Source organism: Pyrus communis, chromosome 11, assembly GCF_041283825.1.
Source record: "Pyrus communis isolate YQ-2024b chromosome 11, ASM4128382v1, whole genome shotgun sequence".
NCBI classification, from domain to species: Eukaryota; Viridiplantae; Streptophyta; class Magnoliopsida; order Rosales; family Rosaceae; genus Pyrus; species Pyrus communis.
The window spans coordinates 21,641,027-21,666,680 of record NC_142575.1 but is presented as its reverse complement, the minus strand read 5'-3'; the positions used below and the strand labels follow the sequence as shown (position 1 = coordinate 21,666,680).

General features: G+C 38.7%; 2 protein-coding genes and 1 pseudogene across 2 annotated transcripts; 1 reads left to right on the top strand and 2 right to left on the bottom strand.

Moving 5' to 3' along the window:
* Positions 1-5,072: 5,072 nt before the first annotated feature.
* Positions 5,073-7,015, bottom strand: LOC137742944 (uncharacterized; annotated as a pseudogene).
* A 4,240-nt stretch (positions 7,016-11,255) lies between these two features.
* On the top strand, positions 11,256-15,452 carry LOC137743439 (sulfite reductase [ferredoxin], chloroplastic). Its single transcript, XM_068483330.2, has 8 exons — positions 11,256-11,948; positions 12,491-13,273; positions 13,354-13,650; positions 13,755-13,952; positions 14,235-14,369; positions 14,485-14,601; positions 14,708-14,866; positions 14,988-15,452. The coding sequence occupies exons 1-8, from the start codon at positions 11,766-11,768 to the stop codon at positions 15,192-15,194; spliced, it is 2,079 nt and encodes a 692-aa protein (XP_068339431.1). The 5' UTR covers positions 11,256-11,765; the 3' UTR covers positions 15,195-15,452.
* A 960-nt stretch (positions 15,453-16,412) lies between these two features.
* LOC137742545 (uncharacterized) lies at positions 16,413-16,995 on the bottom strand. The gene has a single exon (XM_068482446.2). The coding sequence runs from the start codon at positions 16,896-16,898 to the stop codon at positions 16,578-16,580; it is 321 nt and encodes a 106-aa protein (XP_068338547.1). The 5' UTR covers positions 16,899-16,995; the 3' UTR covers positions 16,413-16,577.
* Positions 16,996-25,654: the final 8,659 nt, after the last annotated feature.

The window sequence follows — 25,654 nt, the reverse complement described above, 5'->3', positions numbered from 1 at the left end:
ACCTACTATTTCTAATCACATCTTCAAGAGAAGCTAAGTTAGGTGCGCAAAAGCTTAACCCTAAACCCAGCTTTGGGTATACAAGTCTACAAATGTGTCAGATTCTATGAAAAGCCTATGAATAAGGAGGGAAAGATGGACAAGGGAGAAGTGGAATTGCTCTCTATTCATTATTGGGTATTCTTTGCATTTGTCAAAAATGTTTTGCACTTTGTTAAAATGTGATGACCAAAAACTCCGGATTATAGAATACTTTGAAGTATAATAAAATTTTCGAGCATTTTGACAAGCGAAAATCATTGTTTGGGAACTTCGGGAAATGAGAAAATAAATCATTAGGAGGACTAGACATATTATGTATAATGGCATGAGGTTTCCAAGTATGATGGTTTTGGAACTTCATCAGCAAGAAGGTGTTGTACCAAAATGTTTTCATTTTATTTTAAGGAACAAAAGAAAGAAAATATTACATTATTATAAACCCCCCAAATGGGAATTAAGTTCTCTTATAATAACTAGATTTCTTTTTCTATTGTTTATCCTTTTCCTTTATGTTATTTTATGTAGGACATATAAGGGATTATGAATACAATGTCTAGTAAAGTTTAGGGTCTTATGGTGGAGAAATTCTAAGGTCCAACTGCCAAGTGCCGAACCATGTGTCTTTACAGGTCAAGTGACAAAAATACCCTTTATTTCACTTTGCTTGATTTTGAGGCCCACACTTATCCTTTTTTGGTCTCATTTTCTCTCACACTTATCCTGATGCGGGTTCTCTACACAAGAATGTCTTCTTATGGTAATTATTTTATGGTTGAATTATGATTTTAGTACTGAAGGCTTAAGGTTTAATTCACATTGTAATTCTAAGATATGTACATACAAATGGTGACACATCAGAACGTAGCATTAAACTAAAAAAATCCACTAGATAATACTAAAACTAAGCATGAAAGAGAATAAAAGATATGGCCAAGTGGATCCACTTTCACAAATAAACAAGGTCACAATGTGTTAACCAACTAAGCGAGTTCTTCACACAAAAGCATGCCCTTAGGCCGAAGTGATTAAGTATAGGCCTGACAATTTCTTACATGACATGTTAGTCCGACACGAGATGACACGAAAATAGCAGGTTTCAGGTCAACCCATTAACGAGTCGAGTCGTTATCGGGTCACTCGTTAAAAGCCTGTTAACGATTTAGATCGTTATCGAGTCATAAGTTAAAAACCCATTAAGAAAATGAGTATGACACGTAAATGACACAAACATGATCCATTTGCAGGTCTATATATTAAGCATGGCAAGTTCTTACATGACCCATTAACCCGACATAAAATGAATCGACCTGTTAACGAGTCGAGTCGTTATCGTGTCACTTGTTTAGCACCTGTTAAGATAATGGGTTTGACACGTCACGGTGTGTTAAGATAAAAAGTATGACACAAAAATTACACAAACATGACAAATACAACCCGTTTGCCAAGTTAATTAAGTATCAAAAATAGATAAGGGGTATAACCCTAAATCTTCAAGTATTCGGTCCGTAGCCCTTGTCTTTTTAATAAAATAGCTCAAAAGTGATGTACAAAAGAGAAAGTGAGAGCATCTCTAATAAGGAGGTGCAAAATACTTTGAAATGTGTATTTTAAATTTCTAGTTGGTCGAAAAACTCTCCATGGAGTGACGTAAAATACCTATTTTGGTAAAAAAATGTAAATAAAAATCTAAGTTGATTTACATCTTTGTTTACATCCTTTAGTGGTGGGTTCTGCCAATCAAAGTGAGAAAATTTAATAGGATCTCAAATTTACATTTCTCCAATTGGGGTAAAACTTCCATTTACATCTTCCAAAAATGTAAATGAAATGTAAACATTGTTGCAGATTGATCAAGAGTGTGATTGTGTAAATCCTAGTAGATTATGTGTAGGATTCGACAATATCTTTTAGATAGTTTCCTAGTTGTAATTGTATTACTTGGAGTAGTTTCCTAGCATTCAAAGCTTTTCTTCATTTCTATCCAATCCAAGTTCTAATAGAATACGAAATCGATATTGTGTAAGCCCTAATAGCATGAAAACATTCACCACAATGCATGACCCCCAAATTTATTGTTGCTTTACATATTGCTTATATTGCATAAATTGTTCAATTGTATATATTGTTTATGCATACGTAATATTTTTATTATGTTATTAGGTATTGCTATGGTGAATTGTGTGAGAAAAAAGAAAAAGCAAGAAAATAGAAGCAAAACTAAATTTTTATTCAGAGAGAAAAAAAAAAAAAAAAAAACTTTAATCATGAGCCAAGCTGCAGCCTAAAGCCGCGTAGTGCTGCATTGAGAAAAAAAAAATTAAGAAAAAATATGTTGGGTCGTGCCACTAAGCCGAGCTGCGCCAGTCGCGCCGCCCCTGCAGCTCATGCTCAAAATGATTTCATTTGAGCTTCATGTTCAGCAGCCTAAAGTATTTTGGGCCTAATGCTGATGTTGGTCCAAGCCCACTTGATGAGGTTACTATTTTGGACAAGCATAGCCCATTAATGAGCCATTTTCCTTCCCAGCCCACACTAACTTATGTTGGGTTTATCAGTTCACACCCAGTCACTTGCTTGGCTGCTGCCTGCCTCGGTCCAAACCTAATTTTGGACTTACATTTACTTCCTAATCCATTTTTTTAGGCTTCTATTTTATGTGGCTTGTAGGCATCCAACCCATATATGGCCTGAACCATTGTATTTTCTTGCTTTCACTGCTGAACCCTTTTTGAGCCCGACCTATTGAATTAATTTAATGATCCGCAGTCCATAAATACTATAAAACATATATATTTCTGGCCTGCAGAACACTTTTATAAATTATGATGCAATATTTTATTTTTTCCTTTGAATTGTTGACATCCTTTCATAGTCTTGAAACTACTCACACTAGGTCCCCAAAGCAACGCAAATTCACTACACTAGTTGTCTATTGTACTATTGTGTTATTGCAGGTATCCTTTTTTAATTGGCAATTCATCTAAATCGAACCTGTACTTTCTAATATAGTGCCTTTAAAACTCAAAGTTTTCATAAAATAATACACCCATGAAACTTGAAGTTTTTCATGCTTAATTTAAACCAAAACATGTCTATAGAACACAAATGTTCTACTTCTGACTATGGATGTTTTTCTTATTATATTGACCATGATCTTGCTCCATTAATTGCAGCGACATGTCAAACTATATCAAACTAGGCTTTACCGCTCTCGAAGTCATAATAAGAAACTACCTTAAATAGGTTCAAGACATGAAGATCCACTTTACCGCCAAAACCCTCAAACCACCAATGAAGAGGCTACGGACAAATCAGTTTGCGACGCTGACAAGGCAATTACTATGATCTTCATTCGAAGGCATATGCACAACACATTGTAGGCTAAATATCTCAATGAAAAGGATCTACTCACTCTCTTGCTCGCTCTGGCAGAGCGCTTTGATCACCAAAAAGATATTTTCTTGGTTGAAACAAGATATGACCGACAACATTTATGCTTCCAAGACTTCAAGTCTCTATGAATGAATATGATTATGAAGTTTGTCGAATCTAATCACTCTTTAATTTTTGTAAAGAGGACTTAACTGAACATAATCTCCTAGAAAATATCTATTCAACTCTATATGCCACCAATATTGCCATGCAGTAATAGATCGGACACAAAAATTCACTAAATTTTAGGATTTGATCTTTGTCTTACTACTTTTGAAAAAGCAAAACCAATTTTCAATGAAGATTCATCAAGCTAGACCTACTGACTTGAACACTATGCCTGAAGTGTGTGTCACCATATCTCAAGGCCATAAGGGACGCAAAAAACGTCAGGGTTGTGGCAAAGGGTTGAACCTTAGATATAGGCCTAAGGTCTACAGAGCAGAGACCACCCAAGGGAGGAAATTCAACCCCAAAACATGATTCCCTAGGTAGGCTTCCAACTCTAAGAAAAAAGGCAAAGCTCAAACTAATCAAGCTTCTACTGATCTTATTATGTGTTACGATTATAGTTCCAAAGAACATCGGTCCCACATATGCCGAGCTTTTCCTCAAGCCATTGTTGAGTATCATTCAATCGTTAGAAGATTGAGACAAACTTTGCTCAAGTGGATAATCCCTAAGATACCATCATGGAGATTTCAGATTTCCAAGAGGCATATGTACCAATGGAAGATTAGAACCTTTTAGACATGTTGGACGAGTTTCCCCTAGTGGCTGAACCCCCTGTTTCACATGGTTTAAGTTTTGAACAATTTCCTTTGTTTTGGATTATTTGTTTGGTGTTTGTTTTATGTTTTTGGATAATTACTTTATAGATATTATTTCTCGAATAACTAATCGAATGAATGGACTTTGAAATTTTCCTTACACATATGACCGATTCAATTAATTTACTTTCCAGGTATGTCTTGTGGGGAAGTTAGTTGTATGGCAGATAGTGCAACCATGCCACTAACTTGCATAGCTGCCATTATTTTACTAACTTCATACCTAAAAATTCACCTTTTACAACCCTTTCAAGCTTATTTAACCTGATTGAAGGTATGTCATTGCTCGTATAATGTTTTTCAATAGTACTAAACTAACCATTAAATAAACCCTTTACTCACTCCGTTTTAGAAGAATGTTGTTCAGCTTTAAGGATATTCAAGAGAATAAATACCGTGCTGAAACCACTGAAAAGAATGGTATATAATATCTTTGTTTCACTTCCTATGAATATGGTCAGAAGTATATTCGTGAGAAGATGGAATGCCTCTTGAATGGATTATACATCACAACCATACGAGTTGTGAAGGCCCACCATGTGACTGGCCACTATCGAAGTCTACTTGTAGAAGCCTGTTTAAGGAATTGTTATTCGTATGGAGTATCTAGAAGTATACTCACTTGACCTTAATGTACTATTTTCCCCTTAGATTGTGTGCATTTTTTCCATTAGGTTTTTGCTACCTAACGAGCAATGACGGATCCAGGATTTTAAACTCGGGGGGTCCCAATAATAAAGGTTAAAAAATTTATAGACAAAAATAACATTGAAAAGTTAAATATAATACATTTTATTCAAAAATCATTTGCATAACAATATTACAAGCTATAAAATCCTAATTCAAGCGTCCACGACGAGGTTTCATGGTCTGAAAATGTTCCATGATAGCTTCATTACCAATACATGAAAAAACATCTTTCTCAATGTAAACAACTAAGCTATCACTCAACCATTGATCTCCCATTTTGTTGCAAAGTGGACCCTTAATGATATTCATAGCGGAAAATGCCCTCTCCACTGAAGCAGTTGCAACCGGTAAAACCAAAGCCAACTGAACAAGCAAATATACATATGCAAATGTTCGATGCAACCCTTTCTCCACCATTTTCTTAGCAAGCTCATTAATTCCCCGCAATTGAGAAAAATCATTATCAGAACGCACAAAATGAATGTAAATATCAAGTTGATCTTGAAGTGCTGATCTATCTCGATCCGTGAAATCTTTAGGATACATATGAGCAAGGCGAACAAGCTTCTCTTTATCAAAAGCTACAAATGAATCATTCGGACTCAAGCATGCCAAGCAAATAAGCAATTCGGTATTACCTTCAGCGAAGCGATCATCTAATTCTGTAAGTTGGAAATCAATGACCTCGAAAAAGAGCTCCACTTTGTAATGATGATGATTGGTCTTTCTTGGAGCCTTACGCAATGACTTCCCTTGAATGACATATAAATCATCCATATTAGGCACCTCAATTTCATGTTCAACACAAAAAGATGATACTTTATCAACCAAAAGATCAAAATTTTCATCATTCCTCATGCAACGTAGTTGTTCTTTACATGTCTTGACTAAAGCCATTGCATTCACAATCTCTTGATCTTTTTTTTGCAATGCTTGTGACAAATCGTTTGTAACTCATAATATGGATTTCATCAAAAAGAGGAGGAACACAAACTCAAAAGATTGTAAATCTTTTAATAACCTTTTTGCTTCACCAGCACTATCATTGTAGCAATCTTCAACAATCATGTCAAGCACATCCACCACAGATGAGAACATTGTAATCAAACTAATCAAAGAACCATAATTTGAATTCCACCGTGTATCCCCAGCACATTTGAGACTAGTTTCTTGATTTAACCCTTGCCCCGTTTCAAGACAATCATTTTCAATAGCTTTCAAGAGATTTTCTTGTTGTTTCTCTCTAAGTGCAACACGACGTTTACATGAGCATCCAACAACATTTACCAAACTATTAGTCAATGTGAAAAAAGCGGCAACATCGGAGTTTTTCTTTGCTACGGCAACAAGAGCTAATTGTAGTTGATGACCAAAACAATGAACATAGAATGAACAACTTTCTTCATCCAAATTTTTTTTTTTTAAGGCCATTGAACTCACCTCTCATATTACTCGCACCATCATAACCTTGACCTCGTAGGTTGGAGTAGCTCAAGTCATATAGTTTCAAGAACTCATAAATGGACTCCTTTAGTTTACTTGAAGTTGTTTCGGTAACATGTTGGACTCCCACGAACCTTTCAATTACTTGACCTTTGTTGTCCACATAACGCAAAATCACCACCATTTGCTCCTTTGTTGAAATATCACGTGATTCATCTACCATTATAGAAAAGAATTTACTCTCTTTCACTTCTTTCATAATAGCCTTAATAGTTTCGAAGGCACATGAATTGACAATATCTTTTTGAATTGAAGGAGCTATTAGCTTGAGATTTCCCGGAGCATTTTCCAACACAACTTCCTTTATTTTCTCATCATGATCTGCAAGGAATTGCAAGAGCTCTAAATAATTCCCCCTATTATTCGAAGTGTCACTTTCATCATGGCCACGAAAAGGAAGGCCTTGTCGCAACAAGAACTTAGTGCAATCTATTGATGCATTCAAGCAAAGACGATATTTCATACACTTCTTCTGATTGTTTGATCACAACTGCTTCAATATGTATCTTTTGGTTCATTAGATAACTAGCCGCTTCTCTAGCTTTATTGTGGAAACTACCAATAGGACCATCATGTTTGTCAAAACATTCTCTTGCATTCTTCCATTTCTTAAAGCCTACCCCAGTGAAGGCATCGCTTCCTAATTGTGAAAATTTGATTTTAAAGAGATAGCAATGAAGACAAAATGCCGCATCTTTAGATATACTATACTCCAACCAATCATATTCTTCAAACCACGAAACAACAAATCGTCACTTTTTCTTTGCATGCAAAGTGTATGGGAACTCATACTTTGTAGACCTACAAGGTCCCATTTGCAAATATGCTCTGCGGACCTTATCTTGAATATTAGAAGGATAGTCATTCATTCGAATTCTTTTTCCCGAGTCTCTCTTAAGATTATTAAAATCAATGTCACACTCATTTTGTCTTGAGCTCGAACTACCCGAACAAGTAGATGGTGCTATTGGCTTTGGCTTGAAAAATCTTTCCATATTTCTTATTTCTAAACTACACATTTAACCAAAAACACAAAACATATACCAATCAACCAATAAACAAAAATTCCATCTAAATTTCAATTATAAAATGAGTATACAAACATAAAACACATCAACAATCATATCAATAATAGACTAAAAATCTCCACCAATATCTAATATAATTTAATTGAGATTAGATTAGAATACCAAAAAACTTACTTGAATTTGGAACCAAATAGTGGTGGCTTGGAGAATTGAAACAAGTGGAGGTATAATATTGGAGTAATGTAATTATAATATGGGATTGGGTGGGATTAGAAATTTAGGGTTTTGGGTGAATATAAGAAAGATGGGGGAATTAGGGGGAAAAGCAGTGGAACGGGGAAAGGAGAAGTGAAAGGGACTCTTGGGACCGGAAAGATGGCCCATGTGGGGCTAGACTTTCAAAAAGAATATGTAATCATGTTGCAAACGGTGGACCAATTGCAAACGTTTGTCTGATTGGTTTAACAAAAAAAAAAAGGCCAAAACATTGCGTTTTGGATCAATTTTTTTAAATGCCCTGTTTTCTTTCTTCTCCCCTGTTTTCTTCTTCTCCGTTGCAACCTGCAACCTGCTGCTGCAGCAACACAGACAGTCTGCACAGGCCTCGTGTTCGAGTACGAGGGGTCCTCCGGAAAATTTCTAGCAACATGTTAGGATGGCCGAGGGGTCCTGGGACCTCCCAGGACCCTCTGTAGATCCGTCCCTGCTAACGAGGTTTTAATAAGCCACCTATCCTAGTCTGATCATACCTTTGTGTGCGTTCTACTTACGTTTGAAGGAGTTTGGTTTTGACTTAATACAACTTCGCTTTTCTCCTAAGAATATGAGTTTTTATCTTACATTATGCTATACCATAGTGAGGTTTTGGAAGTTTTACTACTTATGCATTCTTTCGTCTGTTTTGACACTCGCATTCGTTCATTGTGTCGATGACTTCATCAACTGCATCTACATAATCACATAAAGATCTAATGCACCATCTCTTTAAGTATTTACACACTCAAGGGGTTGCTGCAGTCACTGTTCTAAAAATCGGCTTAGGCGATGCCTAAGTGCTAAACAATTGGTTACTGTCACAATTTACATCGAATCGGTCACAAAATTGGAAACCATATTAGGTGGATGCCTAGGCAGGATTAGGCAGGGTTGGGTGAGGCTAGATGGGGCTGGGCAGGGCTAGTGGTGGCTAGGCGGAGAATGCCGAAATCTAGAAAAAAACATTGCAGCATTTGATTGCCGCGAGGAAAAAGAAGTTATGTTCACTAACCTACCTTTTTTCCCCTATCTTTTTTATCACTTTAAGATGATCCCACCATCTTCTCAATTCATTACTTTCTTTTTTATTAACCCCACATCTGTTTTCACAATAAAAAGAAATCATTTTCTAACTTTTTTGTTTTTTGGGGGCAATATTTTATGGGAATTGTTATTGGCATTCCAAAATTCTTACTCTACACTCCAAACTTTCTATATTTAGAAAGAAAAATACACTTGTGAGGAGTGTAGAATGAGATTTTTGGACTCTACTAACACTTCCCTATTTTATTACTTTCTTTTAAGCCCACTCCATGTTATGTATTTGAAGCTCTTATACTATATATGTATTCTTCTTTGTATGAAAAAAAAAAAAACATATTATTCAATTTTTATTTATTTATTACATAGTAAATTAAATTAAATTATATAATATATAACAAATTTACTTAAATTCGCCTATGCCCCAGCTCGTCGCCCAACTAACGCCTAGCATCTTTTAGAACCATGGTTGCAGTTCTAAATTCATTGGGAGTGTGATTGTGTAAATCATAGTAGATTATGTGTAAGATTCTACAAGATATTTTAGATAGTTTCCTAGTTGTAATTGTATTACTTTAAGAGTAAAGATTTTCTCTTCCTTATTACATGTTGACTCTAAAAACTACCAAGCCTATGTGGAGCGCAGGTTGAGTAATTAATAAGCTAACCACGTCCTTCAGTTGTGTGCGGGGCGTGCCAACTCATCGACTGAGTTCGGCTGGGGAGTAAAATATGTTAATGTGGTGTTGGGCACGCTGCTGACTTCTTAATCTTACGACTACGGTCAAGGAAGGAACAAGTCTCGGCCTTCGGGTTCTAGAGCCTAAAGACAAGGCTGCTAGTTCTACAAAGTTCAATTTCAAATTCGGCTTTCAATGTGCTGAATTTATTAACCTGGTAACACCTCACTTCGCTGAGAAGGTTGATGAGATGACCTCTACCAACAAGGACTTCGAAATCCTTGTTGACCGAGACTTGGATAAATAGTCAGTCGGTCTCGAAGCAGTGTTATCAATCTAAACTAAAGGTGCTCCTCAATCAGCTGATTCTACGGTTCTAGTGCTGTCTGTCCAAGCTAAGATGTCGCCGGTTGTCTTCACAGTGTTGTCTATCCAAAATGAAGATGTGTTGGCAAGAAGAAAAGAGGAGAGGAAAAAATCTCAGGCTTGTTGAGAAGCTTTGCACATGGTAATTTGTGTGTTCATTTGAAGAGGCCTGGAATGATACACTCCCCTCTCTATTTATAGCAGCAAACCCCCTTATGGTTGAACTAGAAATTTACTTGGATTAGAACTCCTCAACCCAATCTGATCAGGTTTCGTCCAATCCTAACCCCTATAGGACTTTAAACCAAGCTCCTTAACGAACCAGATTCATCCCCTAAATCTAAGCATCTTTAGCTTTAAGACTCCTTGTTGCAGTAGGGTTCGACTACCTCACCCTTATCTAAACCAATCATCTTCGTAATAAGATTCAGCCAACCTTGACTGGACAACTCATGACAAGATTCTAGATTAATGTTACTGGACCGAGAACAACTCTAAGCTCGGCCCAAAATATTATTTTGAGCCCAAACATTACTATAAATAAATGCATTATGGAGTGAGAAATCACACCATAGAATTTTCAAACTCTCTCTTCTCTCTATGTTCGCCTCTAGCCCTCCCTATCTCGTTTCCATCAATAAAATAGGCCTACAACAAATAACTTTTTTCTTTTTTCGTCTTAAATTTGCATCTCTCCATTAAAAATGCTTTAAATGGGCGTGTGCAAACCACGCCTTAGTGAATAACCAAGTTAATATGTTAGTCAAGTCAATTTTAGTTTGACCCCAATTTCTTTTAATTATTATTAATAAAGTGAGAGGAAGGGTTCGAAACTATTATAATAATTTAAGAGAGAGGGAGTTTCGAACCCGGAATGCATAGGTGAAACCCAACTTTCTATCCACTAGAATAATAGACCACATACAATTTGAGTTTAACCACATGCACACAAATTTCATAACGAATTACATAATATACAATCTCAATTCACTTTAGAAATTGCCGATAGATAGAATTAGGCAAATGACTCATTAAATATTTGTCTCATTCTAATTTTATTGGATGTCTTCGAACGGACAAATAGATTTAACCATAAAACAGAAAACCATTAGTAGCACTTTAAAAATCTAATTGTGCCCAAAGACTGACATGCATTGCTGACGGAAAAAAAAAAAAAAACACAGAGTAGTTTTTTTTTTTTTTTTTTTTTTTAACAAATGATATTATTTATACTAAAGAAGGGTAGACTTAGCCTCACAATGAGCTAGCAATAATGTGGTTCAAATTCGCCTTTAACGAGAATCGAACATAAGATCTCTCACTTACAAGTGAAGAAAAATATCACTAGACCGTTATACATAAAGACATCTCAACTCCCCGTAACTACTATCGTGCTATTCACTAACTCCAAAAATCAAATCCAAATTATACTGTGTGGATACAGACCTGAAATTTATTTCTAACCACCAGCTACCCGTGATTGTTACAACAAAAGCCAAGTTGGATCTCTGCATCTCTTCCCTTCAGAAGTAGTGGGGCTGCCACACGCGTCCAACCAATTTATCGAGAGCCGCAGACGCATTTGAATCGGAAACCGAAATAAAAACACATAATTCCGTCCAGGTTCGATGTAACATCAACCAGGTATCGAACTCTGATTTTGAATTTCTGTCAGATAAACTCCACGCGCACCAATCCTCCGCGTCACAATCCCCAAAACAGAAACGTTCCCGTGGTAGGCGCGTGAATTAAAAATTAAGAAGAAAAAACCCTCTTTTCCGCCCGCTCTTCGCCACTCAATCCCACTACGCAACTCAGCAGCTTATATCTCTCTCTCTCATCTCTCTCCCTCCTCTCTAACTCTTAAACCCTCTCGAAGCGCCGTCGTTTTGATTGGTATGACGACGACGACGACGACGACGACGTTCGGAGCTACGAACATGGCGGTGCTGGGGGAGCCCAAGGTGCAGATTGGGAGGTACCAGGGGCTGCGCTCAGCAAACTCGCTTTGCCTCACCAGAAGCCGACAAGTACCTCTCTCCTCAGTTTCTTCCTCTTCGCTCATTCGAGCCGTCGCTACGGTGCGTTTTCGAACGTCTGACCCTCCTCTCTGTTTTATTAGACTTCCGTTTGGTTGCTCAGAAAATTCGAGAAAGATGATAAATTAATGTGCTTTTTGAGAGAGATTGAACCAAAATGTGCTTTGGTTCAATTGTTTGGCCGATTGGAGATGTTATTTCGTCTGTATTAGTTTTGATTTGAATTTAATTTTGTAAATTTCTGCCGCCGCCGCCACTGTCAAAATCTTTTACCGAGTTTATCGAACATGGATTAATGTGAATTATTCAATTAACCTAGAAAAGTTCAAGCATGTTTTAGGCTATTTTATGCTTAATTTTTACAATAATTATTTTATCATAATTGACATGCAGTGCATCAAATCTTCATAAAATTCGTAATTTTGTTGGGTTTCATCAATTGGTTGGGATAAATATGAGTTAGAAACATTAGGGCTCCGAGGGGCCTCGGTGATCGGAAAATGTGGAACGAATGTTAGTTAGATTGCTTATCGTTAGTTGTTTGCAGGAATAGTGCTTGTTTTCATAGGTTCTGTGTTTTGCAGCCTCCAAAGCCTGAGACTGCAACTGAAACGAAGCGGAGTAAGGTTGAAATATTCAAAGAACAGAGCAACTTCATAAGATACCCGCTTAATGAAGAGATTTTGACGGATGCCCCGAACATTAATGAGGCTGCTACGCAACTCATTAAGTTCCACGGGAGCTATCAACAATATAACCGAGATGAACGTGGTGGAAGGTCCTACTCCTTCATGCTTCGTACCAAGAACCCTTGTGGGAAAGTGTCAAACCAATTATACTTGACCATGGATGATCTTGCTGATCAGTTTGGAATTGGTACTCTTCGTTTGACCACAAGACAGACGTTTCAGCTCCATGGGGTTCTGAAAAAGGATCTAAAGACTGTAATGAGTAGCATCATTAGAAGCATGGGTTCAACTCTTGGCGCCTGTGGTGATCTTAACAGAAACGTTCTTGCTCCTCCTGCTCCAATACAAAGAAAGGATTACCTTTGCGCGCAGCAGACTGCTGAGAACATTGCAGCATTGCTGACTCCACAGTCTGGATTTTACTACGATGTTTGGGTGGATGGAGAAAAGATCCTGACCGCAGAATCTCCTGAAGTAACAAAGGCCCGCAATGATAATTCTCATGGAACAAACTTCCCTGATTCACCCGAGCCCATTTATGGAACTCAGTTCTTGCCCAGGAAGTTTAAAGTTGCAGTTACAGTGCCAACAGACAACTCGGTGGATATTCTCACAAATGATATTGGTGTTGTGGTTGTTACTGATGATAACGGGGAGCCTCAAGGGTTTAACCTATATGTAAGATGAAGTTATGCACTAATATTTATATGTGAGCTCATTTTCCCCACAAGCAAGATTTCTGATTATTTTCTCTGCAGGTTGGTGGTGGTATGGGAAGGACACACAGGATGGAATCCACTTTTCCCCGTCTGGCTGAGCCATTGGGGTATGTCCCCAAAGAGGATATCCTATATGCCATTAAGGCTATAGTTGTTACACAACGTGAAAATGGGAGAAGAGATGATCGGAGGTATAGTAGGATGAAATATTTGATCAGCTCGTGGGGGATTGAAAAATTCAGAAGTGTAGTGGAACAATATTACGGAAAGAAATTTGAGCCTTTCCGTGAGTTGCCGGAGTGGGAATTCAAAAGTCATTTGGGATGGCACAAGCAGGTTTGTTCTGTTGGTCTTCACATATAGAATTGAATGTCTTTGATTCCGTCTTAAGTTTCAAATTGCAAAGCACTATGTCCTGACTATTTATCTTTGTTTGATAGGGTGATGGCAGTTATTATTGTGGGCTTCATGTTGATAATGGTCGGATTGGGGGAGTTATGAAGCAGGCATTAAGAGAGGTTATAGAAAAGTATAATTTGAGTATAAGGCTCACACCAAACCAGAATATCATATTGTGTGATATTCGCAGTGCATGGAAGCGTCCCATCACCACAGTTCTTGCAAAGGCCGGTCTGCTGGTAAGATTTTTTTTTTTTAAAGAAAATTATTTTTACTCCCTCTTCAGTGGACATCAATATGAACTTGTCTGCTGCATACTCCTACCGGGTATTCACTGCCTATTTTATGAATCAACAATGACTTGAACCTTATCAACCCGGTATGATGGATTGTCTTATTCACCTGTTATTATGTTGTCTATCCGGAAATGTTTGGGTTATGTTGTGTCTATTATATGAAAGCTTCATACATTATGAATTTTTATAAATTGGGTTCATACTGACCAGTTACAATTGTGGCAGCATCCTAGGTTTGTAGACCCCCTCAACCTAACTGCCATGGCATGCCCAGCCTTCCCACTATGCCCACTGGCAATAACTGAAGCTGAACGAGGTATACCTGACATTCTTAAGCGGGTTCGAGCAGTATTTGAGAAGGTATTACCATAATAACAAGCACGTTTCACAAAGCACTAACAAAAGGTGGAAAGTCAAGATCATTTATTGATAATGAATTAGATTGCATGTGATAAATTTTTCTTTTGAATTTCAGGTTGGTCTGAAGTACAATGAATCAGTAGTTATAAGGATTACTGGATGCCCTAATGGGTGTGCTAGGCCATACATGGCTGAACTTGGACTAGTTGGTGATGGTCCAAATAGCTATCAGGTAATTCAAATTCTGGCACATCTGTCGCAATATTGATCGTGCTCAAATCCAGATTATCAAGAAAGCAACTGAGCATTTATTCATTTCCCTGTTTGTGTTCAAATAGATCTGGCTTGGAGGAACATCCAATCAAACCTCACTCGCAAAATCCTTCATGAACAAGGTCAAGGTTCAAGACCTTGAAAAGGTTTTCGAACCTTTGTTCTATTACTGGAAACGTAAACGACAATCTAAAGAGTCATTTGGCGACTTCACAAACCGCTTGGTAAGTTGTAAATAAGATTATAAATTATATGTAGGCCTTCGAAGGATTAAGAAGGTGGTTTAATCTCAAATACTGTGCTAAGAAAATATGTTGGTCATTCTAATTGGTATATTGTTATCAGGGATTTGAGAAACTTCAAGAGTTGGTTGACAAATGGGAAGGTCCAGAGGCGACACCAACACGTTACAACTTGAAACTTTTTGCTGATAAGGAAACGTATGAAGCTGTGGATGAACTTGCAAAGCTGCAGAATAAGAATGCTCACCAGTTAGCGATGGAAGTTATTCGCAATTTTGTTGCTTCCCAGCAAAATGGGAAAAGCCAATGAGTTTGCCACGAAAATTGTGTTGCAGTCTTTTATGCTGCCGGGCAAATTGCCAAGGCGAATGATGGACAATGTCCCTGATTCTCTCTCCAAGCTGCTACTCGGAATGGTACTATTTTGTATCGAAGTTTTGTGTCTTGTGATTTTTCTTGGACCCTGAGTTGTATAATTAGCTTGGATTTGTGTTTCCTGTATTCGGGCTAAAGTCTTGTGCCTTAATTATTGTTATGGTTCAATAAAATCTCGGTTTTCGGCTGTTTAGATTGTTCACATGTTTTCAACTGATTCTCTCAATCCGAAATAAAAAAAAGAAGTTAGAATGTATGTTATGTGAAGCTGTTCAACAACGGAGGATCGCAGTTGGTTCTTGACTGACTTTTTTTGACATACCTGGACCTGTGAAGTACGTACCTATCACGGTTGTATATCATCGCTCTCTCTCTCTCTCTCTCTCTCTCTCATCACATAAATAGTCGTATAAACCCGTGGCACAGAAATTTAACTGTAAAGTACGTACCTATCACGGTTTGCAATTTGACTGGTGTTGCCGCGTCGGTCCTTTTGGCGAGGAGTGGTGATGCCGCCCAGGTTTCTGAAAGGGAGTCTCTGCTCACTGGTATGTAGCAACTAGCAAGTACCACACGACCAAGGGCCTTGTAGCATTCTAGCCCGTCTTTTAGGGCACATAACTTATCGTAAACTTTTGGTGTAAGATGTCCGTTCTTTCATCAATATTGTTGATTATATATCAACAATACGTTTTGTTGACTACACTGCTAAAACATCATATCAATGACATATTGCAAGAACGAATGTTTGTTTCGTAGTTGGACTACAAAATTACCAACTAAAATACGCTCTGCCATAATGCTAGAGCCTTAATCATTCCACATGAGGATTGGATGCTGTTCAAGAAAGGTAATATGTTCGCTGGTTTATACTTATATGCAGGTTGTCTTTTCGTTTGCTATTATTGATATTATATATTGATAACATGTTGGTATGTTTTGCTAGTTACAATGTTATTGACATATTATCGATGATATAGTAGAACTTTGTTCTACAGACTATAGAAATCATCACTTTTTCAATACCTAAAGTAGTGAATTTGATTCCGGAATCTTTATGTGCCGCATGTAGTTTTTTTAATACAAAAGCCCTTGGTTACCACTTGAGCTACCAGTCCATTTGCTCTCTCCGCACGGTTAACAACATAGAAAATTTAGAAAAATAAAATGTGACATAAACATGTAATATGAGAAGAGGGAAGAAGGCAGATATGTCCCAAGAAAAATTACAAGAGCGTCATACAAAGTTGTACAACGATTATAATACAACCACCACGAGTGACTGAATCGAAGCAAACGAAAGTACGTAGTGGTTTACTCAGTTGCGACAGATACGAGCAGTTGGCATGGTGACACAAACAGGAGCATACTTCTCCTTCGCCTCTTTGCTCCCCCTCTTAGGCTCATCTGCCAAAGCAGCCTTGGCAAGAGAGCACGCTGCCGCAGCCGCAGCCGCAAAAATCAAGTCCCTCCTCCCGCTGCTGCTGCTGCTCTCTTCCTTCTTTGTTTCTCCCTCTGGGGCTCTGGCCGCGGCCTTGGCCACGACGAGGCTCCGGCGGCTGGAAGTTGAAGGTTTGGCGATGGTTGAGGCTGAGCCTGCGGTCAGGAATGAGGCGGCTGTCATGGTCATGGATGCCATCTCTGCAAATGTTGTTATCTTGTGAGTTTTTGCCGCTCTCTCGTTATATCTGACTTGCAGTATGAGTGAAGTGAAATTTTTCAGCTAGTTTAAAGTCCAAAGTGGCATCAGTATGTGATTCTTGAAAGACCATCATCCACTTCCTTATCGACATAAATATTATGGCGAACGAGTTGTTGCCACGTGTCTTGGTTTTATCCCTTTTGAAAACTCTTGGTTGTGGGATCCCTTGCGGCTAAACAAAGGCTGACCCAGGCGAATTCTCAATTTTTAGGACCGCTAATATTAGATGTCAAAATTTTAAAGTAAATTTTGTAAGCCAAATGATGTTGATGTTGACAATTGAATTATTACTTAAATATTGATTTATTGTAAACTTTCCTAGTTTAAATGTAATTGTGTAAATCCTAGATTAGATTTAATTTTAGTTATCATTTCTTTTACAACTTGTATTCCTTGGGGATGAAGGAATTTATTCTCTCCTTTTACTACTATAAATAAAGGCACTATGTAGGAGGGATAACACACACATTCCCCTACAATTCTACAAACACATCTCTCTTAATTTCTCTACCCTTGCCGTCGGCCTTATTCCCTTTGTCAGATAAAATAGGCTACAACACATTATCAACATGCTCTTACCATTGCGCTTGGGAATCTGATGGTGAAGTTTTTTCTACACCAAACCAGTTCATCCATATCATCATGCAATAAGGTTCTTTCAAAACAATGGTTTTTATCTCAATATTTTTGCAGCCCTAATAGCATGAATATTCACCATAATGCATAACCCAACTTTACATTTCTTGAATTTTAGATTCTACATAAATTGTGTATGCATTATATTCACAATTGTTAAATTATGTGAATTTGATATTTTCTAGGAATTGCATCAAATATACGTACATGCTTTAAAATATTATTGATTTGAATATGGATATAATTGAATTTCATAATTGGAAAAATAAAAAATAAAAAATCGCCGCCTGGGTTCTTCGAACCCGTGACCTCGAGCAAGCATGGAGCATCAAGCTTCTTTGCAACCCGACGTCCATAGCGTCCAAACCCAAAATATCCACATTGCTTGAAGCAAAATCACGGCTTTGCCGTGCAATTTTCTAACCAAATCCGACATGGTATCGTAATTTTGATTCGATAAAATTGAAATTCCTTAAGAAATTTCATCGAATTTGGGTGAAATTCCAGCTTGAATTTCTTAGGTTTTTTTTCCTCAATGTTGAGGTACTTTCTCCATCCCCTAGAACTTGCTCGCCGTTAAACCTATGACCTTGTCCTGAGAAATTTTTCCCAAAACATGTCCGCCTACAGCTGCGACACTAGCCTTCGTCCTTGGTGACTGTACCTAGCTCCGGCTGGGGTTTTTTTTTTTTTTTTTTTTAGTTGAAACCCTAAGCCCCAAATCTTTAGGCTGACCTTCTCGGCCCACAAAAAATAAAAAATAAAAAAAATCTAAGAACAGGGCTCGCATGATGCGGCCCAATCCTTAGCTCGACCCAACACCGCCTCGAGGGGCCATGGTGTCCTGGCGTTGTGTGCCGCACCAGATTCGCATCTGTGTTCCCCCGTATTGCGTCACACGTGATCCGACCCCCGTTTGGGCCACCCTTTTGGGCCCGACTCCTTTTATGCAACTGGTCTACTATATTAGGCTTGCAGCCTACTATTAATATTAAGGCTTGATCAGCCCATGAAAAAAATTAAAAAAAATAAAAACACAAAATACAAAATTCTTGGGCCTGACTATAGCGGGTTGTGTGGATTTTTTTTGGTGCTCGCCTTATGCGGCCCTGTTTTTTCCTTCTTCTCCCTGTGGGCTTAAAGCTTGCACTTGAGAAACCCCAGCCTACTTTTGGGGCTTGGGTCACACAAACCAAATTTGCTCAGCCCCCAATGGGCTTTGGCCTATATTTTTGGGCCCTGAGCTTCGTTGTTTAATACTTTTAGACAATTTGTGTTTTCTATTTTTTTTTCACCCACACTATAAATTTTGGCCCGAAGTCCAAATACTTAATTCAATTATAACTATAGACCCGAAGTTCTGTTTGCATATTTTTGTTGCATCTTTTTGTGTATGTATTTGTGTTTGCCTGCAGGAACATATGAACATGAAGTTCATAATTATTTTGAAACCTGAAGTTTCTTATAAACATGCCTTGTTTGAAAACCTGAAGTTTTCTTTAAAAACATCACCCATGAAAACCCAACGTTTTTTCATGCAAAATTACATGTCTATTAGAACTTGTATGTTCTACTCCTATGTGAATGGATTGATTTTTCTCCCATTAGACTCACCACATCTTGTCCATCTATTTTGTGATAGGAACATGTCAAATTTGAACAAACTCGACTTCACTGCTTTGGAAGTCTCTGGAAGGAACTACCTCAAGTGGGTCTAAGATGTGAAGCTCCACTGCAAAGAACTTGTGTCCCACCATTGAAGAAGAGACGGACAATCCTGTTGGCAAAGCTGAAAAAGCCATTGATATGATCTTCATCCGAAGATATATCCATGATGCCTTGCAAACTGAATACCTTGCTTAGAAGGATCCACGTGCACTAGGGGTCATTTTGGCTGATCGTTTTGATCACCAAAAGGACTTATTCTTGCCTGAAGCAAGACATGATTAGCAGCATTTGTGCTTCCAAGACTTTAAGTCTGTGAATGAATATAATTCTGAAGTTTGTCTGATCACTTCTCAAGTTTTGTAATGAAACTTTGACCGAAGAGGATCTCCTGGAGAAGACCTATTCGACCTTCTCTGCTTCTAATATTGTCTTGCAACAACAATATAGAGCTCAAAAGTTCACTAAGTTCTCGGATTTGATCTCTGTTTTACTTTTCGCTGAAAAGCAGAACCAGCTGTTGATGAAGAATCATCAAGCTCAACCTACTGGGGCGACTGTTGTTCCTGAAGCACATTATAGTACAAACCAACGTCCAAAACGCCAAAAGAGGCATGGTAGGGACGGCCAGAAGCCACCCCGTGAAGGTCAACAGAGTTAAGGCCCAATCCAATGGAGGAAACAAAGCCCAGAAACACTCAAACCTCGCCCCCAAGGCCCTGAACTTTAAGAATAAGGGCAAAGCACCTAAAACTATGGATGCGGATAGGTGCTATCGTTGTGGTTCAAAGGACTATTGGTCTCGTGTTTGCCGAGCTCCCCAGAAGGTTGTAGCTAAATATCATTCTCGTCGTAAGAAGTTTGAATCAAACTTCGTGCAAGTGGACGAACTGGAGACTACAAAGATAGTGGTTTCTGACTTTTAAGAGGATACCACCCCTATGGAAGATTAGAAACGTAGACATAAACAATTTTAGTTAGTTAAAATTGCATAATGGGGCCGAATTCCACCTAGTGGCCGAACCCCCCTTTGTTTTTTGGTTGATTTTTGAACAATTTTCCTTTATGTTTGGATTATTTGTTGGTGATTTGTTTTTGGATATTAAGTTTTAATTCATTACCATCCTTGAATAAATGAAATTATTTTGAATTGATATTTGTTTTTAAAACTTTTATGCATGTGATCGATTCAAATTAATTTTTCATTCTAGGTATGACTAGTGGGGAAGTTAGTTGTCTGGTAGATAGTGCAACCACGCACACAGTTCTGTGACAACCCTCTTAGGCCTATCCAACCTGATAGAAGGATACAATGGTACAATCTTGACCATTTCTGAGGCACTCTATTCTTCACGTTCTGGAAGAACATTGTTAAGTTTCAAGGATATTAGAGATAATAATTACCACGCTAAAACCCACATAGAAAACAGAGTTGAATTTCTGTGCATAATTTCCTACGAATATGGCCAGAAGCGTATTCTAGAGAAGATGGAGCGTATCCCGAGTGGTCTGTATACTACGACCATACGCCCCATAGAATGCCACTATGTGGCCGTCCCTACTACTGGGACTGCACACGAAATTACACTTTACACATTGGAATGATCGTTTGGGATATCCTGGACAAATAGCGATGTGATGTATCCTCAGATTATCACACAGGCATCCACTAACCCGAAGTTTAGGTTTAATCCAAGGAATCGCATGTTAAACATGTTCTATGGGAAAGCTTATTACTAAGCCTTCTTATGACAAGATTCATTCGAATCCTCCCATTTTCCTACAACAGATTCAGGGGGACCTTGGTGGACCGATTCTGGCACACCCCGATCGAGATCAGGGCATGCTGGCCTCAAGTGGAAGTGACGTAGCCATGTGCACAGTGCGGAAGCCAATAAAATAATAATGGAAATAGTAATACGAATAAATAAAAACTGGTTTTACATAAAGTAATAATAAGTGCAACGTAAGTGCGATGCCTAGTTCAGAGCATAAAGCCTAAAGCAGTCCAAATGAAAATGACGCAACCAAAGTACACCCAAAGGTGGCCCTACGCTGGTGATCGTCTGTCAGAAATATCCCGAAAATCCTCTGGGAAACCACCAAACCTGCTAGTCAACTAGAACCTGGAGGGGCGCAAAACAAAAGCGTGAGTGGGCAAAAACAAAGCTTTTTGAAAACTATTTAATAAATACGTTCTAACCCCTCGCCGTAAAACCTATACTTCCCAGAAAATAGATATATACATACGTATACCAATCATGCTCAAGAATATGCCATGCCAAAGCCTCAAAATGAAATGCAAGTGCTCAAGTATGAATCATATCAATAATATAAAATTTGGCAGCCGGAGTCACCTAACGTGACCTATACGGCTGCATCTAGAGCTTAAATCTCAATCTCACTAACTGGACTTGCACACGAGTCGGAACTACCTAAAGTGGTAGGTCTGTACGACAGGACTGGGTGTAATACATATAAACGCTCAAGTGCTACGATCACGTGAAGGCTGGGCGAATAGTCGCGGGTCACCTACGAGTCGGAACCACCTAAAGTGGTCTGTACGACAGAACTGTGTACCTAACTTGGATCCAAGCTGAGCGTGTGGTGCGGGAGGTGAACATCACGTGAAGGACTGTGCCCTACTCTGGGCGGGAGCACTAACACCGGGGGTGCAGGCTATGAGCTCTCTAAGCATCTCAAATCACTACTGAATGTAAACATGAATAACACTTACCTGGCACTTACCTGTGCGTCCGCAGCACCAAATATGCATATATATATATATATATATATATATAAACGATTAATAATGCAATTAACGATGCATAAACAACGATAATATAATATAATGCATGGCATATGGCAATTAACAATTCAAATCAATTTCTAGGAAAATATAAGTACATAGGTATATACGGAAAACCAAAAGCCCACTCACTGGTACGTGGAAGGGTCGTAGCCCCCCTGCCTCGAGTGACCACGCTCGTCCTCGGGATAGGTATCACCTATGTGCGAAACAACTACAAAAACGTTAATTTTAAAGCACATAACCAACCTTTAGAAATAACTTCTCATACAATGCTCAAATGGGGTGTATGAATACACTAACGTGACCTACTCAACCTCAGGATCATCCCCATATTTTTAAAATAATTTTTCACCGCCGCACGCGCCCCCACGCACTCACCCCCACGTGTCTGGCACGCTACGACGTCAGTTGACACCGTTAGGAATATTCCGTTATTCCTAACGGATTCCGTTAACGGCGTCAGGAATATTCCGTTGTCTTCTCCGGCGCCGTCGCGGGCGCCGAAAAACTGGGAATTTTTTAAACCTTGATATCTTCTTCGTTTTTCAACCAAATTTCACAAAATTGGTACCAAAATGAAGCTTACAACGAGAGGAACACAATCATACTACTTTCAAGGGCTAAAATTCACAAAATCTCACCTGCAAAATCACCCCAACTCCGGCCAACCTCGAAACTCGTGATCCCGACGTCCAAAACCTTCAAACGAACCACCCCGAGCCTCCTAGGGACCTCACCAAGCTTCCTACAAGCTTGAAATTCCCTAAAACGTGAGAAATCACGTGTGCATGAATAGTACCAAAATCGGGCATCGTGAGTTCGACGTGAAAACGAAGGTATTCTTACCTGAAATGGATATGGTTGGACTCCTATAAGCCTCACGAGTCTGAATATGTGCTTGGTTTCTTCGATCTGTGAAGGTTTGATGGGTTTGGGTGTGTGTCCATACAATGGAAGGAAAAATGGGAAAGGAATGGGGCTCGGGACAGGTGCAGGGAAAGGGAGAAAACAGTGAGGGTGAGTGTGTGGTGCCAAACCAGCCACACCAAGCCAAAAAGAACAACTATACAACGAAAAATAACGCTAGGGGCAAAATCATCTTTTCACACTACGGTTTTAGAATTTCTTGGGACGGGCTGTCACAGATTCACCCTCCCTGCGGACCATTTAGATACGTTATGGTTTTGGTTGACACTTCCACACATTGGTCACACGTGTGCTTGTTATCCAGAAGGAACGCTACATTCTCCAAATTGTTGGCTCAAATTATCAAGTTCAGGGCTCACCACCCTGATTATCCGATCAAATCTATTCGATTGGATCATGCTGGAGAATTCACATCTAAAACTTTTGATGACTATTGCATACCCGTTGGGGTTGAAGTTGAACATTTCACACCTCATGTTCACACCCAGAACGACCTGGCAGAGGCTTTCATTAAGCACTTACACATGATTGCTTGATCGTTGGTCATATGTACCAAGATCCCGATCGCTGCTTGGGGCCATGCAATATTGCACGCAGCAAAGTTGGTCCGCCTGAGGCCTATTGTGATACAACCATTTAGTGCCCTTCAATTGGTTACCAAATACAAACCTGACATATCGCATCTACTCGTTTTTGGTTGTGCAGTATATATGCCGATCTTGCCGCCCTCAGTGAAGGATAAGAATCTATGCCGGATAGTATTCTCCTTTGATTATTCATTACTTAGAACCTTTGATAGGCGATATGTTTACCGCTCAGTCTAAAATTGAAGTGCATCGCATATTAAATCTCCAAAGCATAACTCAGAGCATGCCAGATGCTTTCATCGATCTAGCGATCCACGTACATTAGCGGCTAGCCAATCATTTGCCCATACACAAAAGCATGGCAGACCTCTTGGTTCAAAGGATTCACACCCCCAAAAGAGGAAATCCACAGCACAAGGTCCCAAAAAACCCATCGTGAATCCGACTATCGCTTACTCATTATATCCAACTTATGAGGAAATTCTAGATTATGGAAGAGTCTTTGAAGGCACAAATCCTCCTCCCAAGAATTGTGAGATTTCGGTTTATTATGCTAGCTTAGATGAAGTGTGGTGTAGAAATAAGATGATTGTCGACAATGCATAAACATATGCAATAACTACTGAGATCATGTTAAGCGATGACATTGAACCGCATTCCGTTGATGAATGTCAACGTAGAACTGATTTGTCAAATTGGAAATAAGCAATCCAAGTCGAACTCGATTCCCTTGCGAAACGTAAGGTGTTTGGACCTGTAGTTCATATTCCTCCACATGTGAAGCCAGTTGGTTATAAATGGGTTTTCGTTTGGAAACGTAATGAAAAGAACGAAATTGTGCATTACAAACCTTGTTTTGTTGCACAAGGCTTCTCACAACGCCCTAGGATTGACTATGATGAAACTTATCCACCCGTTATGGATGTGATTACTTTTCGCTACCTTATCAATTTGGTAGTTCCGAAAAACTAAGTATGCAGTTGATGGACGTAGTAACTGCGTATCTCTATGGGGATCTTGATACGAAAATTTATATGAAAGTTCTCGAAGGACTTACATTGACTGGTTTAAATATTTTCAAACCTTGGAACACGCTCTCAATTCGGCTGAGGTGTTCACTCTACAGTTTAAAGAATCTGGAAGAATGTGGTATAATCGTTTGAGTGAGTATTTGACTAGTCAGGGATATGTGAACAACGAACTATGCCCTTGTGTGTTCTTTAAGAAGTCACATTTCGGATTTACGATTGTTGCAGTATATGCCTTATCGGAACTCCTGAAGAGCTTGCGAGAACTGCCACGCACCTGAAGTCTAAATTTGAAATGAAAGGTCTAGGTAAGACTTGATACTATCTCAGTCTCGAGATAGAGCATTGTTCGGATGGAATCCTAGTACATCAATCGAACTACACCCAGAAGGTGTTGCGGCGCTTTAATGACGATAAAGCGAAGCCTTCGAGTACTCCTATGGTCGTTCGATCACTAGATGCAAAATGAGATCCCTTCCGTCCAAAGGAGGATGATGAAGAGATTTTGGAGCCTGAAGTTCCTTATCTAAGTGCGATATGCGCTTTATTGTCCTTAGAATCAATGTCAATCAAATCTACCTTGAGTATTTACACACTCAAGGGGGAGTGTTGTAAACTTTCCTAGTTTAAGTGTGATTATGTAAATCCTACATTACATTTGATTCTAGTTATCCTTTCCTATTACAACTTGTATTCCTTGGGGATGAAGGAATTTATTCTCTCCTTTTACTACTATAAATAAAGGCACTATGTAGGAGGGATAACATACACATTCCTCTACAATTCTATAAACACATCTCTCTTAATTTCTCTACCCTTGCCGCTGGCCCTATTCCCTTAGTTGGATAAAATAGGCTACAACATGATTAACGTGCTTATATTTTTGGTGACACATAAGTTGATTTTCAAATTTGGTCTAAAAATTTGGTCTCCTTGATCATCATTTTAGGATAATCCACTAAATCCACACTTGATATGTGATGCAAACAAGTAGGAAAACAACTAGTCCCCCTAGTTTTGTTTGATTTACGGATTTTA